General features: G+C 46.5%; 1 protein-coding gene across 2 annotated transcripts in view; it reads left to right on the forward strand.

The window, feature by feature from the left end:
* Nucleotides 1-17464, forward strand: part of GUCA2A (guanylate cyclase activator 2A) — a 64595-nt gene extending 47131 nt beyond the window's left edge. For both annotated transcript variants that reach the window (XM_054009367.1, XM_054009368.1), the window contains exons 2-4: nt 12567-12715; nt 16493-16679; nt 17193-17464. In XM_054009367.1, coding sequence (XP_053865342.1) covers nt 12644-12715; nt 16493-16679; nt 17193-17257 — 324 coding nt within the window. In that variant the 5' untranslated portion in view covers nt 12567-12643 and the 3' untranslated portion in view covers nt 17258-17464. The remainder of the gene's footprint in view (nt 1-12566; nt 12716-16492; nt 16680-17192) is intronic.

The raw sequence follows: 17464 nt of genomic DNA on the forward strand, positions 1-17464 counted from the left end.
AAGAGGCTATGTCTCTGGAGCAGCTCCCACACATCCTGGCTCCGTACTCAGAGGAGCTGTTTGAGGGTGGCCCTGGGGAGCAGCTGGCAGCAGAACCAACATCAGAGCAAGCCCAGGAGCCGGAGACCGCTCAGTTTCTGCCACTGTGATGGTTTTTATTTAATATAGGGATGGGAGGGATTTCTGGCTTACGGCTCTAAGTTATTAATACAAGCCACGGTTTTGGTGTGCTTCCCTTCGCAGCAGAACACATGCCATTCTGCTAGTGCCACCCCCTCCCCCGACACCATGTGGGATTCAAAATGGACCTCCACCCCCCCCAAACAGAGGAAGAAAGTTAAGCAGTGAGCCTGACATTTTTACTAGTATCTCATTGCTTGTTCTTGGTATGGGCTGGGGCTCCGCAATTGATAGCGTCACGTACCATCCCTGTCTAATACAGCCCTCCGTATTAATCAGCCACGCCTACTCCGCTGTCCCAGCCCACCGGTAAACTGAGTCCCCAAAAACCTGGCTGCTTTGAGTCCAAACAAAACCGGAGTCTGTAGTTGGTCCATAGCTAGCTTAAATGAGCCCCAGTCCCAGTGGAGGGTGTCAGTCTGTCTGTGTTCGGCGTTCCCATGGCTGGAAATCAGGCAGATCCGTGCATGGACACAGGGTGCTTTGTAAGGAGGCTGTAAGTGGCTCCAGGCTAAATCAGCATCTTGTTGATTTTTTTTGCCATGAATTTTCATCCATTGCTGACAGGCGATGCAAGCAAACTAAGGAGAACCAAGGGACATCCAGGAATAGCTGGACGTGACATTTGGAAACATGCCCTTTTCACTGTTTTTGCACTTAGTGTGTTTATTGTGCTGTACATTTTGATGACAGCCAGTCTGCCTTTCTGCTTCTTCCAGTGGTATGTAACTAACTGGGTAAAATAAAGTGTTTGAATTTACACAGGGATACAAGAGCAGGTTTTATTATATGTCATGGTAAAAGTGGCACAAACTAATGAGGAATCCAGCAATGTCTTGAGTCCACTCATGGCCAAAAAGCCCCCTTCTCCTCTTGGACATTGTACAGAACACAGCAGGCCACAATAAAGTCAACTGCACTGATGACAACGGGGTTATACTTTGCATGGATGGTGGGATGGGTTGGCCACCCAGTGTGGCTAAACTTGTATTTTTGGCGTGCTAGCTTGATGAAAGCTAGCATGTATATGTCTGCTTGAGCTGGGAATTACACTTCCAGCTCCAGTGTAGATATACCCTGAGTCTGGTTTATTATGGGTGAGGGAAGCTGCTTATACACTCAAACAAGGGCACTACATGAGTCTAACAGCACTCTGAGGTCCACCAGTATGGTCACTACAGGGCACTGAGCATCTCTAAACGAGAGTCAGGTATCTGTTGCAGATTAGTAGTACATTACAGGATGTTCCTGATCTGTTCTATGCTTCACAGAATAACCATGAGACATGGAAGACCCTTTGTTGTGAAGTTGACTCCGGCCTTGTGCTCATGCCATCCAAAAAATGGAAGAGAGGCCCAGTGGTTAGGCTGTTGGCCTCCAACCCAGCAACCTGAGTTCAGTTCCCGGCTCTGTGTGACCGTGGGCAACTCATTTTCTACCTCTGTGCATCAGCTGCCATGTGTAACCTCCCTGCCTCCCCCTGAGGTGTTGGAAGGTGCTGAAATACTACCATAGTGGGGCCATCTGAGTCCCTGAGATAGGTAGGTGGATTGATAGTTGGAAGGGACCTCAAGATGACCTCTTGAGGTCCCTTCCAACTCTGATATTCTATGATAGAAAACCTAGCCAAGGGAAATAACATTGCCTATGTGGGAAAAGTCAAAGCCAGTTACATGTAAGCTTTGGTCCATCTCTTGCTGGCACCACTGAGAAGAAGCAGCTCCCAAAGAATGCCACAGATAAAATGACCAGAGCAAAGTTCTTGTTTGTAACCTTTGGATGCAGATTACAGGGAACCAGTGACATTTATCCCTATAAACCAGCAAGAACAGAGCTTGATTTCCTTCAGTAATTAGGTGGAGGGGAACAGATAGTTCCTCTTTCACACTGACAAATTTGACATACTGCGTCACTCTGCCCCTGGTTTACACAAACATTATAAACATAAATCAGTTTCAAAAAGTAACCATGAGGCCAAATAACAAATATTCAAAAATAATTATCTTGAAGGCTGGCATGTCCCCAAGATGCCACGCTAGCGACTAACTCCGTTTTCCAGCAAAAAAAATCCAGAGCTGAGCAAGAAGTAAAAAATCCAAACAGGATTATCAAGTAGTTTTGTGAATAAAAGTGCTTACATGGGTTCTCTATGATTTGTGGGCACATATTTTTTCTTATTCATGAATCCTCAGACAACTACTGGGTATTACTGAAAACATCCCTGAATCCTGAACACTCACCAGTTTTTCCACTAATGATTATTTATCCAAAAATTAACAATAGAGAGTGCATCATTCAGCATTCCTATTCTTTGTTCTCCTGTTTAAAATGTGTCCGTCCTGTAGTCATGCAGCAGAAACAAACAATGGGACGGAAACAACACAGTCACAAAGAAATTGAATGTAACAGTGCAAGGTCATGCACTTACGGACTAACAATAAGAATTGTGTTATAAGATGGTGATTTATCAGTTGGAAGCGACAGAGGAGGAGAAAGACCTGGGTGTATTGGTTGATCACAGGATGACTATGAGCCACCAAAGTGATGCAGCGGTGAAAAAGGCTAATGCAGTCCTAGGAAGCATCAGGCGTGGTATTTCTAGTAGAGGCAGGGAAGTGTTAGTTCCATTATACAAGGCACTGTGTGCAATTCTGGTCTTCTGTGTTTAAGAAAGATGAATTCAAACTGGAACAGGTGCAGAGAAGGGCTGCTCAGATGACCCGAGGAATGGAGAAAGCTACCTAATAAGAGGAGATTCAAAGAGCTTGGCTTGTTTAGCCTAACCGAACAAAGGCTATGGGGAACTATGATTGCTCTCTATAAATACATCAGAGGAATAAACACCAGGGAGAGAAAGGAGTTATTCAAGTTAAGCATCAATGTTGACACAAGAAAAAATGGATATCAACTGGCCCTCAACAAGTTTAGGCTTGAAATTAGATGAAGGTTTCTAACCATTAGAGGAGTGAAGTTCTGGAACAGCCTCCCAAGGGGAGCTGTGAGGTCACAAAAACCTAACTGGCTTCAAGACTGAGCTTGATAAGTTTATGGAGGGGATGGTATGATAGGATTGCCTACAGTGGTATGTAGCCATTCTGCAACAGGTAGTAGCAAATATCTCCAATGGCCGGTGATTGGATACTACATGAGGAGGTTCTGAGTTACTACAGAGAATTCTTGTCTGGCTGTTGGGTCTTGCCCAAATACTCAGGGTCTAACTGATCGCCATATTTGGGGTCAGAAAGGAATTTTCCCCCAGGTCAGATTGGCAATGCCCATGGGGGGATTCGCCTTCCTCTGCAGCATGGGGCACAGGTCACTTGCAGGTTTAAACTAGAGTAAATGGTGGATTCTCTATAACTTGAAGTCTTTAAATCATGATTTGAGGACTCCAGTAACTCAGCCAGAGGCTAGGGGTCTATTGCAGGAGTGGGTGGGTGAGGTTCTGTGGCCTGTGATGTGCAGGAGATCAGACTAGATGATCACGATGGTCCCTTCTGGCCTTAAAGTCTATGAGTAAGCAATACAACAGTACAGAAACAATACAATCACCGAGGAAAAAATGCAGTGGGACTCTATGATCAACCACACAACACGGATGAGATTCACTCTGTGCAGAGGGCCAACACAACATTTACATACCATTCAAAGTCCCACCATACCCAGCAAAGAGCAGCAAATCAAAGCAAACAGTGTATGAACAAACCTAAGGTGAAAATGGTTTAGCCAAGCTATTATGTGATTGGACAATATGTGCTAAGTGCTTTGAGGTCTTTATATATGCATGTCTAGTGCTATGGGGCCCTGGTTCTGGATGGGCCCCCTGGCAGATGCTATAATGTTAATATTCAAGATGAAAGAAAGTGGGTCTAGCCACTGGTGCTATCTGAACCTTGAGGGGCTATGTCAGGTCAGTTGGACCCCAGCACTGTGCACTGCGTTGGCAGGGAGAATGGTGTCCATCCGCATCGCCAGCGCTTTCTCTGTGCTGGTCTAAGCGACTGTTGGAGGTCAGGGCTGTAGGAAGCCGCCATGTGTGTCGACTGCTTTGAGAGCTCTGGATGGACACTGCTGTGGATGCCTCAAGTATTATCATCACCGCTGGACGTAGGATGCCAGTCTGGACCAACCAATAGCCCTGTGTGGTATGGCCAACCCTATTCTTTGGAATCCATTCCCAAACCTCCCCTGTATAACCCTCCGGTCTATGTATAACCCGGCTGCTCTTTTGCCAGGCTGTGGAGAAGCTAATAAATATTATACTATTATTTGATTATCCCTATATAATATATTGTTACATCTGGCTTAAGGAGATTTTACAAAAGACCCCTCTTCTCCCTCCCCGCCTCCTCTGGCTGTGGTCCTTTTGTGTTCCAGGCACCTGAGCAAGAGGCCGCTGGTTAGGCGGAGCCGAGGGCCAAAGAGCTTGGCCCTGAAGCTAAACCCCTTTGTTTACTCCACTAGCTCACTGATTCCCTAGATTAGAACCAATCCTAATCCCACAATCATTAACCAGCAGCCACTTCCCTTCCAGGAGCAGTTCTCTCCACAGGGGTTGGGAGAAGACCGTGTAACACAGGATGTGAGAAGATGTGCAGCAGACACAGTTCTGCTCGCTCCATACCTGTGGCAGTGGGCAGTGTTCTATAGTGGGGCGTCAGGCTTCTTTTGTGCCAGTCACACGGGTGATTTACTATATAACTGTGTGTGCCAGCGTGCAGTAATTCAAACGCCTTGCAAACGCCGTTGTCATTTACCCCTGCACGTAAACATTGGGTGATAAGTAGCTGCCAAACCCACAGGCGGCCCGTGCGTGCAGTGAGATTTTTCCCATAGATTTCGTGTTTCGCTCTTTTCTGAGCTGGTGCGGTGTGAAGTCTTTTTACAGCCATTTGATTACGTGTGTGGGAAGCCTCTCTGTACTTAATAGCAGCTCAGCCCTTATCCTTGTGTCTTCCTGGGAAAGAGGGAAGACGCCAGCAACTTGAAGACCAGAGTCAGTTGAATACCAGGACTTGCCAAATAAATTATCCAATGACTATCCCCCTTATTTACTGAAAAAAGAACAGGAGTACTTGTGGCACCCTATTTACTGAATGATTCACTGAACTAGTATTTGCTCTGCAATACATTAGATTGACTATCACTCACTCAATCATAGAATACATGACTGGATGAAAACTGCCAACATTCTCAGATAATGCATTGGCTGGACAGTATGCGATCAAATGTCATAAAATGATGCGCTTGGAGAATCTGCAGAGATTTCAGTCGATTTATAAGTGCAGGCGCACAATTGGTTTTCACACGCTCTTGGAATCATGTGGTGATGCAGTGTCCCAAACAACAGGAACAATCAGTGGTTAGGAATCAACTGGATCTGGTACCAAAGTTTCTACCACCAAGTCATCAAAATTAGGAGTTGTAATGGAAGGAGGCTTGATTGGCTGAACAGAAAGTCCTACTGGAACATCCCTGGACTCTGGTACTTGTCGAGTCTGCAACTGGTCCATATGTCATTTCCATAAAATACCATAATTGTGGTAATATTACCACAAATGAAATAGGTCCTGTGCATTTTACAAGTTCACCAGGTACCTACTTCACTCCACAAGTTGTAGTTACGAGTCCACACTAAGTCTCCAACTCAAAAAAATGATGATGAGTCTCATGTCATTGATCGATTTGCATACCTTGGGATTTGGCTACATGTGAGGCAATATGAGGATGTAGGTGGTCTCAACAGGTACACATAGATAGCTTCAAGAAAAGAGTTGCAGGAGACTTCTGGGTGGTAGCATGTGATGTGTTCCTGCAGACAAGCATGAAATTGTCCAATTTCTGCTAATGACTCAGAATAGACTTTTAGCTTTTAAGCTTTTAAGGCATGCTTAAATGTTTGTATAAAGAATTCTACTAGTCGGTTTGTAGCAGGGTGATAAGGAGCTAAGCATACGTGCTGAATTCCATTTGAAACTGGGAACCTCTGAAATTCTTCAGAACAGAATTGAGGTCCATTGTTACTCTCCAACTGGAATCGTAAACCCAGTTGGCCAAACAAGGTATGAAGCTGTCCAATGGTCTTGGTAGCTGTAGTAGAAGTCATTCTGAAAACTTCTGGCCATTTTGAATAGATGTCGACTTCAACCCAAAACATATACCCTTCTAAAGGTCCAGCAAAATCCACATTAATACATTTCCAAGGAGCTTGTGGCCATGACAAGGGTGTAGATGAGCTGGGCCAGGATCATGCTGAAATTGCTTACACGTAATACAGCACTTCGCCTTTCTCTCAATGTCTTTGGCAATCCCCAGCCATCAGACATGACTCCGGGCTTTGGTGTTCCTCCATACAATGCCAAAATGGGTGTTGTGAAAAGCTTCCAAAATCTGAGCTTGAAGCGATTTCGGAATGATCACTTGCATTCCCCATAAGATACAACCATCATTCACAGATAATTCACATTGATGGGACGTGAGTTGTGTAAACTGGGGATTCTTTTGCTCCAGCACTGTACCCTGTAGTACCATCCCTTTCACAAGAGGAGCACATCATCTTTAGTCCATTTCCATTTCTGATTCACCTGTAACAGTCCAAGTAAAGGCACCAATACTGTCTCCTGGTTAGGCAGACATTTTCCATAGTAGTTATTCATTCCTAAGAATGAATGTAACTGTGACACATGCTCTGGCTTGAAGAACCACCTTCTTTTTCTCTAGCAATTTCCTTAAGCATGTGGCATCAATTACATGTCCAAGGTACTCAATTAAAGGTTTGAAAAACTCACATTTGTCTTGATGTATTCTCAGCCCATTGTCTTCTAAACACTGCACGACAGCATCCAAATTTCGAAGATGATCCTCTTGATCCTTTCCTGTAACAAGGATGTCATCCAAATAGCACTGAACCCTGTTCAGTCCCTTCAGAATCTCATTCATGGCTTTTTGGAACAGAGCAGGTGCCGATATGATACCAAGCGGCAACCTGTAGTAACAAAGCAAGACATTGTGTGGGTTGATTGGGAGATATGTGTGAGATACTGGATCAATCTCCATTTGTAGGTATGCACTGAGCAAATCTAATTTCCTGACACACTGTCCAGCACTAAGAGTAGCAAACAATTTTTCAATATGAGGTAGTGAATACTGGTCTGCAGATAAAATTGGATTCAATGTCACTTTGAAATCTCCACACATTCAGACTGAGCCATCCTTCTTGATCACTGGTTTGATGGGTGTAGCCCACTCCCTGTCCGAAACTGGTGACAAGACTCCAATGTTCACTAGATGGTCCAAATCAGCTTCCACCAGAGGCTTCAGAACTTAAGGCAGAACTTTGGGCTTGCAATATTTCAGCTGACTGTCAGACTTAACACTGAGCGTCACTGACACATTGCTTATCTGTCCAAGTCCTTTTTCAAAAACTTTGGAGGAGCTGTCCAATATCTCTGGAAGATGTTGAGGTATTTTCATCATCGCCTTGATTTCAGTCCAATTCACCTTCAGCTTCTCAAGCCAAGCTCTGCCAAATAACTGTGGATACTTTCCTTCAATTACATAGTGGTAAATTGTCCATCTAGCTGAACTTTCACCTTTTTGGACTAACTTTTTTCTAGTATAAATCTTCAAAACTTGAGGTTTCTTCCAGGGAACTTGTGTCAAAGTCTGGTGATAAGTAGATGCAGAAATCAGTGGAACAGCAGCTCCAGTATCCAAGCTCCATTCTTGTAGGAACTTTTTCAATCAAGGGCATAATCCAGATGCGATCTTTGACTCCAGATTCTGATAATACATGTGATACTAGGGTCTTGGTCAGTGTCACTAGAGCTTTTGTCTTTTTCCACATAATGTATTCCTGACTTCCATCCTTTCTTAGGTTCAGTGTTCATAGATATCTTCTTGGATGTACAGTTACTCTGCATAGCTGGTCGTTAAACTGTGCGACAGGGCATGGCAATGTGTCCTTTCTTCTGGCACTTTCTGAAAATAACCTGACGTACCCAGCAATCCTCAGCGTGTATAGTTTGAGCACAATGGCCACATGGAAATTCCTTACTTTCCCATGGTGTCCTGTCTCCCCAATGCAGCAGGGGAACGTCTCGGTTCACATTACATTCTAGAGAATCTTTCTCTGTGGTCTCCATTTCAACTGCTACTTCAACAGCCTTCTTGAATGTAAGCACTGATACAGTCAATAACTTCTTCTAGAGCTGGTTGTTGCATAATCCAGAGACTAAGTGATCATGGAGGACATCCCTGAATGTTTGGCCAAACTGATAGTGCTCTGACAACTTCCTTAAGGCAGCAACAAACTGTGCTACTGGCTCTCCAATTCCCTGATCTAACTGATGAAACCAATATTGTTCCGCTGTCAGCGATGATGTAGGACAAAAATGTTCCTGCACAGCTACAGTAATTGTGGCATATGTGACAGTTCCTGGCACAGCTGAAGACAACAGGTCATGCAGCGGTTCATATGCTTTTTGGACCCGTCACTGTCAGCAAGGCTGAAACTTGTTGTCTATCTGGAATGGAGTTGCAAGCTACCAATTGCTCAAAACATTCGAGGTACACCACCCATGATTTGCGGCTGTCGTCAAACTCCCCAGCGTTGCCCACAAAAGGTGCCATTTCTCCATTTTCTTGTTGGACTTCACACGTCCTGACCACCTGTTCCACAGGGAAAATCCGCCCTCCCTTTTTTTTCACTATGCACTATCGACGCCTCATCACCCTCTCCTGGTTGTGTGCTTATACGCACCTTTGGCTGCTCTTGGGCTCCTTCTGCTAGCTATAGACCCTCAGTTCAACCTAAGCTGTTTGCCTGCCTGCCTGTCTGCTAGCCCATGGCCAGTCAATATGGCTGCATGCTTGTACTCACTGCTTCTTTGTTTGCACAAGCTCTGGGCAGCAGCCTTTATTCTCCTTCCATTTGCCTACTTCCCCCTCTCTAGCTGACTGGTTCACACTGTCCCAGGAGCAAGGAGCTGCCTGTCACCATGTACCTCTAGGGGAACTGAACCCCTTTTTTCAATAGTATTATTTGATTACTGTTCCTTCGTCTTGGTCAGGCAATGGGAGAACTGAATACTGGAGGGATATAAAATCCTCGATGCCAAATGTTGTATTTCTAGAGCCAACAGAGGAGGAGACAGACAGACAGACGCAGAGGGAGCTGATGGACACACACCTGTCTGCTGTGGTGGCTTTATTGTTCTGGCTGCAAAACTGAAACTAACATGAAGGCAAGGCTTTGCACTGGAGATGGGCGGGGAGAGCATAGAGCTCCCGGAACATCGAAAGGGACAGGACATCGCAGAAGCCATAGTGTCGTGCCGAGAGGTGCTGGTGACTGCTTCAATCACAAACCTCATGGAGAGTGGGTGTGGATGTAGCCTTCAATTCCATAACTGTCAGGATGAGCTAATCAGAAGCCCCCACCTAAGACAAAAGGAGGTTTTGAGCCCACCTACAAGTTTGGACTGAGTGGGCAGAGGGCTTTTGCTAAGTAGTGGGGTGGGGGTAAGGCAGGACACACAGAAATTGAGAGCAGACAAAACAGAGAGTGGGGGCTGAGGCAAAAAGCAGGAAAGTCAAGCAGTAGCCTGTGCTCGCTGTGTGACCCCGGAGAAAGCTAGAGAGAGAGCGTTTGAGTCTGGGGTTGGCTAAAGAGGCCTGGGGCTGTAAGCCAGGAAATTGCTCCTTCGTTCTTGGTTTCTTCTGTGTTCAGAGAAGCAGGACTTCGTACATTCTTTGTAAATAAACAAGCTTGCATCAAAGAAAATACCAGACTCCATCAAATTTCTGATTCCAATTGGAACATCTTCAGCAGGCAAGCAACTCATCCGGTATTAAACTGGACAGTCCTGTTTTTGTCCCCCATCCAGTATTCAGACAAAACCAGATGTCTGGTATCAGAAGGGGGACACCATTTTGAGGAACATGCCACTCCGTTGCTGCTGCTGCGATCTCACCCGCAAGCTGCCTGCTTTTAAAAATGGTGCCTCCCAAATGCATCATGACGTCATATGCACCATTCGTCCAAGGTCACGCTGGTGGGGGCAGGGTCAGACGGCAAGAGGAGGCCTACGCCATTCCTGGAAGTACCAGAACGTCCATTATTCCAGGAATGCATGAGTGGCCACCCTGACGGGTCCCCGAGGTAGCCACTCTCATCAAGCTAGCAGGACTATAACTGACAGTGTAGCTGCTGGTCACACAGACAGTGGTAGCAATGGCACAGTTTAGCTGTGCCAAGTACAAATGCACCTGAAACCTGTGGGTACATACCCGGCACGACAGCTATCAGCCACTACACTACTAGTTATACTCAGGCTAGCTCTCATCAAGCTAGTACAAGTACGTCTACATGAGCTGGGGAGCGTGTCTCTAGCTCATTGTGTGAACATTGTCGATAAGACCATCTAAAGCTCCAGGATGGAAACCATAGTCAACCAGACCTCCGCTCCTCTACAATAAGGGTAAAGCTCATCTGTGCAGGATGCAATACTTTCTCAGGAGCCAGTCCAAGACTGTCCAATGAGCTCCCCAAGAACCAAGGACCATCCCAAATCTCGCCACCTTCTGCTTCTAGTGCAAGGCATGTTTTGTTGGTCTTGCCTTCTCTAGCAAAGATATAGCAAGAGGAATCATTTTTTAAAAAGCAAAACAAACCAAAATCGTCCCAAAACAAAATACTTCATTGCACATACTTCTCCCCCGGGAGAGGCTGAGAGAACAAACAACATGTGACTGACGTGAAGTCATTTAGCTTAATGCACTATTGGAAGGCACTCAGATACTTCGATGATGAGCGCAGCATAAGAACCTATATAGAATAGAGACATCATTAGTTATGGAGCAAGACTTTTGTTCCCTCCCCAGACTTTTGTTTCCCTGACTTCTCAGAGGTCTATATACTCCAGTATGTCTTCCACATTTTGTGCACCCCCACCCCCCAGGATATAATATAATCACAAATAATTGTTGTATATGCTGACACAACTTTGCCCCTCCCTAATGTTTCTGAAATTAAGCCAATAGAATAGAATAGACTAGAGATGGGATCGCACAGGTATGTAAAGTTAAGGATGTGCTGAAGTGCTTTGCTGTACTGGACCATGAGTCTAGTGGTACAAGCTATATTGCAATAAGGGGTGGCGCCAATTAGGCAGGAGAACAATAGACAGTAATAAAACAATGAAATCCTGCATCTGTTTTCTATTTAAGTGGTATAGTAATTTCCAGCTTCTGAGTATGAACACGGGGCATTAACTATGAGCATCACGGTGTCGTCTCATCACCGGTTTGGTTAAGTGGCAGAACTAGTTTGGGACTATTCAAAGCATAATCTAATGTCCCACATTCAAACCAAGCAAACAAACAACTTTTCTTGTTTTAATTTAAAATTGAGCTGCCAGATTTTCAAATGGGCGTGCTGGTGCCTTGATGTAGGCACCTAAATCCATATTCAGACAGCCTGAATTTTAGAGGCACCCTGAACACTTGCCTTTCCCACTGCTTTCAGCACCCTGCAGGAGTCTGCATTTCCCTAACACAGACTTTCCCCTTCCAATCACCCCATTCATCTTCCTCAGCAGCTCAGTGACCCTGGTCACTGGACATCGTCCCTTAGGGGAACTGCAATTGGTTTCACACTCAGGGTACACAGAGCCAGCACAAGGCCTAGGCATTACTGAAGTGCCATCTAGATCCTATTGTGAAGGACTAAGTGGGACTTCAGAGATGCCTCATTCCTGTGCTGGCCCCTTTGCATGGGGGTGAAGTGCATCCCCAGCACATCTGGGCAGCGGCAGCTCCAGGCACCAGCGCTTCAAGCGCGTGCCTGGGGCAGGAAGCCGCGGGGGGCAGCCTGCCGGTCACCGTGAGGGCGGCAGTCAGGCTGCCTTCAGCGGCGCGCCTGAGGGAGGTCCGCCGGTCCCGTGGCTTCGGCGGTAATTTGGCTGCCTGACTGCCGTGCTTGGGGCGGCAAATTACATAGAGCCGCCCCTGCATCTGGGACCAGGTTATTCCATGTCCCGAGTCCAATGAAGGCCCTAGCAGCTGACGGTGTTCTGCACCTCCCAGGAGGCACTGAGCAGCTTGCAGTATTGGGCCTTTGCTTGCCTTTGATCTCCATCACAGCTGGGCTACAGAGGCTGTCAGTGATGAATTCAAGCATAAACGCCAAGCAACAGACGTAAAACGTCAAACAGATTGATCACGGCTTAGTGAGCGTTATCTTTATTTGGCCTTGTTTCTACCCGGGCACTTCAGTTGGCTCTTTGCCAAGGAGGTTATAATTGCCCCTCGCCAGTGACGGTGGTGTCTTAGTTACACAGTAACCACAGGGGAACCCTTTAAAAATCGCACCTTGTTGTCTTCAGGTTAAAGGAAACCCAGGTCCAAAGAACTTCTAGGCAAGGCGAGAGCTGAGAGGCACTTCCTGAGACTTCTGCTCACCATGAAGGCTTTCCTGACTGCAGTTCTGTGTCTGTGCACCCTGGCAGCCTTCTCTGACTGTGTCACAGTCCAGGTAAGAGTTTTTTAATTCCTCCTGCAGCCCCAGGTGCAGCACATAGAGCTAAGCAGGATTAGCTTGCAGCAGCACACTGGAAAGTACCCGCACTTCTGACAGTCTATTGTTACTTTAATCTTTAATAATACCCCGAAAGGGCAGGAAGCGATGAGTGTGCAATATGGCTGGTCATACAGGAGGTTGCTTCTGATGCGCTAACTTTGACAAGACTGTATAAGGAATAAATTCCAACATTAGCGGGGCCAGTTGTGTAGTACGTGCCAATTCAGGAACAAAATCCCACCCAACGTTTATGTTAATAAACCCAAATCAACGAATCGAAAAACAAACAAAAGACACCAGAGAACTAACGTGACATTGGCAAGCCACCACCTCATTCGCTTTTCCTGTATTTATATCCCTTCCCACTCCCTGGCCACCCTGCCCATGTGTTATAGCCCTTCTCCACATACTGCGCCTGTCCTTTGCATTTAGGTTGTAAGGTCTTTGAGGCAGGGTCTTTCTCTTACTCTGTTTGTTCAGCAAAATGGAGCTTTGATCTTGATGGACCCTCTTGGTGCTACAATCAATAATACAAATAACACTTATAACCGTAATCATAATCAGTTTCTTCCTCTGCTAGGCAGGTGGCTATTAGCTTGTCCCCATCTGTCCCCTATAACTGCAGTAACCATTATGCCTCAGGTATTTCAGTACATAAATTTCGGTTTAACAGGTCCCTGGGTTTGAGTTTAAACTAGTGCCTGAATTTTTTTGGAAATAACTGAGGACGTGGAAAGGTGCAGTGAGATAAAACTGAGCAGGCAGCCTATGTGTCAGACAAGGAGCAAATCTATTTAGGAAAGAGGTGGGAAGGATAAAGAATTTGGGATTAGAAAAAAAAACCCATATACAACACACTAACTTAATGACCAATATCACAAAGCCTAGTCAAAAATATGTAATAAAGCATAAGGTTTACTCAAAATCAACACTTTCCTGCAGGAAAAGAGGAATTTTGGCTGAATTTTCCATTAGGAAAATCTAAACAAGTGTTTTATTTCTGGTCAATATTAAGGTATGTGTCCTCCTGAGCTGCTGCAGTGCCTCATGGGAGATGTAGTTTGGGTGTCTCATGCTCCCATTCTACCCTATAGGCCATGGATAGACTACATTTCCCATGATGCATTATGATGTCTTCCTGTGGCACATTGTGGTGCATCGTGGAACCGCCATGGTTCGGTAGGCTTGGTTACATCGGGGTACGTCAGCTCTTGCTCACACAAGGGATCTGTGAGGCCTGCTCAGGCTTGTGTGGCCATGGTATGACTCCTCTGCTCGAGTACCTGTCAACAGGCTATCTCGCCCTCCTCGAGGCTGGAGGCATCCCCTCAGATGGACAGTAGAAGTGCAGAGGGTGGCTCTCATCCACCTCCCCGATCCTACTCCTTGCTGCTTGGGTCTGTTCGGCAAAGAGAAGCAGGTCCCCGAGGGATGCTCCATAGGAGTCTCCTCTCCCTGATCTCCTCAGGAACCTTCTAGAGGCTGGGGTTATATAAATGTTTACTGTCCCTAGTATAACTAATCTTACACTGGTATATAGCAACTTTCTATCCAAATGATCACAAAGCCACGCAAACAATATGGCTGTCGTTCAGCCATCTGCACAGGGCAGCATACGCCCTATTCACCACTGTCATCCCTTAGTTTGAGAGCTTGCTTTCCCTCTGGTCAGGGTAAATGTCACCACAGAGACATGAGAATCACCTCACTTTACACTGAAATGCAACCATCTCTAGGGTGGAATTAAAGCATGCCACGATTCCAGGACCAGAAGGGACTATTGGGATCATCTAGTCTGACCTCTTGTAAAACACAGTACACACAACTGCCCTGAAATAATTCCTGTCCAAACTAGAGCAGACCTATAAGAAAAACATCCAATCTTGACATTAAAATGACCAGTGATGGAGAATCCACAATGACCCTTGGTAAATTGTTCCCAGGGCCGGCTCCAGGCACCAGCTTAACAAGCAGGTGCTTGGGGCGGCCAAGGGAGAAGGGCGGCACCTGCGGCAATTCGGGGGCAGCAGGTCCCTCACTCCCTCTAGGAGCGAAGGACCTGCCGCTGAACTGCCGCCGCCGATCGCGGCTTTTTTTCTTTTCCAATTGCCGCCGCCGATCGTGATTTTTGCTTGGGGCGGCAGAAATGCTGGAGCCGGCCCTGATTGTTCCAATGGCTAATTACCCTCCCTGTTAAAAATGTCTGTCTTATTTCCAGTCTGAATTTGTCTAGCTTCAACTTCCAGCCAGTGGATTGTGTCCGACCTTTCTCGGATAGATTGACGAGCCCATTGTTGAATAGTTGATATGGATAGCCTAGGATCAAGTCACCCCTTTAACCTTCTCTATGTTAAAACTAAATAAATGGAGCCCCTTGAGTCTATTACAAAACGCAGGTTTTCCAACCCTTTAATCATTCTCATGGCCCTTCTCTGAACCCTCTCCAATGTATCACCAGCCCTTTTATAGACCTCCACAATAAGGGAGAGACATAATATAAACATAAAAAATAGACAGATAGACAGATTAGATAGAGATGATATACAGTTGTCAAGGTTGCTGCAGGGGGAAAGAGCGCTTTGAAATGCTTCTCACCGAAAGATGCTATATGTACACGTAAGTCAGTATTGTTCTCTCCAGAAAAAGTAAAAGTAAAATGTGTTTATTCAGGGTGCCGGAGAGAATCAACCAGTAGAGCAATACCAGTAATAAGCCGCCATAACTCTACACTGCTTTTAATGCTTTGCAAACAGCAGCCGGGAAGTGAAGGGAAACTATTGTAAATAAATGGCAGCAGGTGGCAATCCTGAACCTGGCTTCTCCTAACACAGCGATGATCACCTGGAAAGTTCAGGCTACATCAGGGGAGAACACAGGTCAATTAATTAGAAAACGGGGTCTGAGGGCCAGGAGATGCTAATGCCAGCTGCATTGCTGACTCACTCTGCAATCACTGGACGTGTGCTTCATTCAGCTGAGCTGAAATAGCCACGTGAAGAGTCTGGAAGCTGGAAGTGCTGGGGATGTGGGTGGGACGGTGGCCGAGGCAAGTGGAGGAGAATGCCGGAAAGGTGTGTGCGGCTTTGGTGGAACGCTGGGAAGTTGACCAATGCAGTCAATGGGAGAATATCACCATGTTTTCTGTCCCACGTCACCTGAGCAAATACCCAGTACTGTCCTGGATGCCGTCTCCTTCTGTGCACAAAGGCATTTCCATAACAGAAGAACGCAAGGTTCCATCTCATCTCGTAGCCTGAACTTAGCAGTGCCCAGTGCCAGCTGGTTCAAAGACAGGTATAAAGTTTAGTTCTCCAGCATGCACCAGTGTTTATCCAACTGCCCTTGAACAGTCAAGGATTTCTGTAGCTTGGGGTGTAAAATCCAGGGAATGGACCAAATTGTGGAGTTACTGGTGATTTACACCAGTGTAACAGAGAGTAATTTGGCCCCATCAGGGACTAGATTCTGCCACCATTGTTCCTGCTGAGTAGTGTCACATTCCGTGAGTATCCCACTGAAAATAAAGGGTCTATTTGTGTGTTAAGGTACTGCTCAATGGGGATAAAGGTGGCTGTACGGAGACTTATGTTGGGATCTGGACTAATGCGTGGGCTTCTACTAAGGTAGCCACCTTGGAAGAAAGACTTAATCCATATATAAGGCTCTAGGACTCTCACACTGCTGTAGACTGAAGATGGACAGAGTGAGTTTCAATGTGTCTCTCTTTGGCAGGTGGGAGAGTTCTCATTCCCCCTGGAGTCTGTGAAGAAGCTGAAAGACCTCCTAGACAGTTCCGTGACCAGGAATCCTCATGTGCTCAGCATCAGATCCGCTTCTCTGTGTGCCAACCCTGACATTCCCAAGGAGTTCCTGAAACTCTGTGCCACACCAGACGCTGACCAGATATTTGAGGATTTAAGTAGGTGTTTACTGTTGGTCCCCCAGAAGCCAGCCATGTTCAGTAGGGAAAAAGCCTGCCCTAAGCATCCCACAGCCCCGCTCTGCCTTTCCGCTCTCAGCACACTCTACTCCCCCCACCCACGCCCCAGTGCTCTAGGACCCTGTGAGTCTCAGGGCTGAACACTGTGAGGCGCTGTGGGGTTTCAGTTCCCATCTCGCTCTCTGTCCTGGGGGGGGAGGATTTTCTCCCTGGAGAAATTCAGTGTTGACCAGCTCTATGCAGCTTTTTCACTTCCTTCCCCGTGTGATTCATGTACATTCCCTCAGAGACTCTGTCACCCTCCAAGAGGCCTGTGGCCCACCCCTCAGAGGAAAGGGGCTCTCCCCGTTTGGCTGTGAAGTGTGACCGGGGCGGACTGACCAGGCACCATGGCTGGGAAGGGGCTGTGGCACTGTCAGCGGCTGGAGTGCCCCTGGCGTTAGAGGAAAGGGAGCAGCCAGCCCTAACCTTACCCGTTGTCTTTGATTTTAGAACCCATCGCGAGATCCCCCGAGCTTTGTGAGATTTGTGCTTTTGCTGCATGTGCCGGCTGTTGAAGAGAGGCATTACGGCAGCACTGCTCCAGCTCCCTCCATTGCCCTTCAACCTCTGCTTTCTGCTGACCTGAGAAGACAAGATACGGACACTATGACTCCCTCCATCTTCTCGACACCGCTCTCTCATGCCAGCTTCAATACTGCCAGCACTGAACATTGAAAATCATCAGCCAGACCCCACCCCACAAATAAAAAATAATAAATCTG

This window comes from Malaclemys terrapin, chromosome 19 (genome assembly GCF_027887155.1).
Source record: "Malaclemys terrapin pileata isolate rMalTer1 chromosome 19, rMalTer1.hap1, whole genome shotgun sequence".
Taxonomy (NCBI): domain Eukaryota; kingdom Metazoa; phylum Chordata; order Testudines; family Emydidae; genus Malaclemys; species Malaclemys terrapin.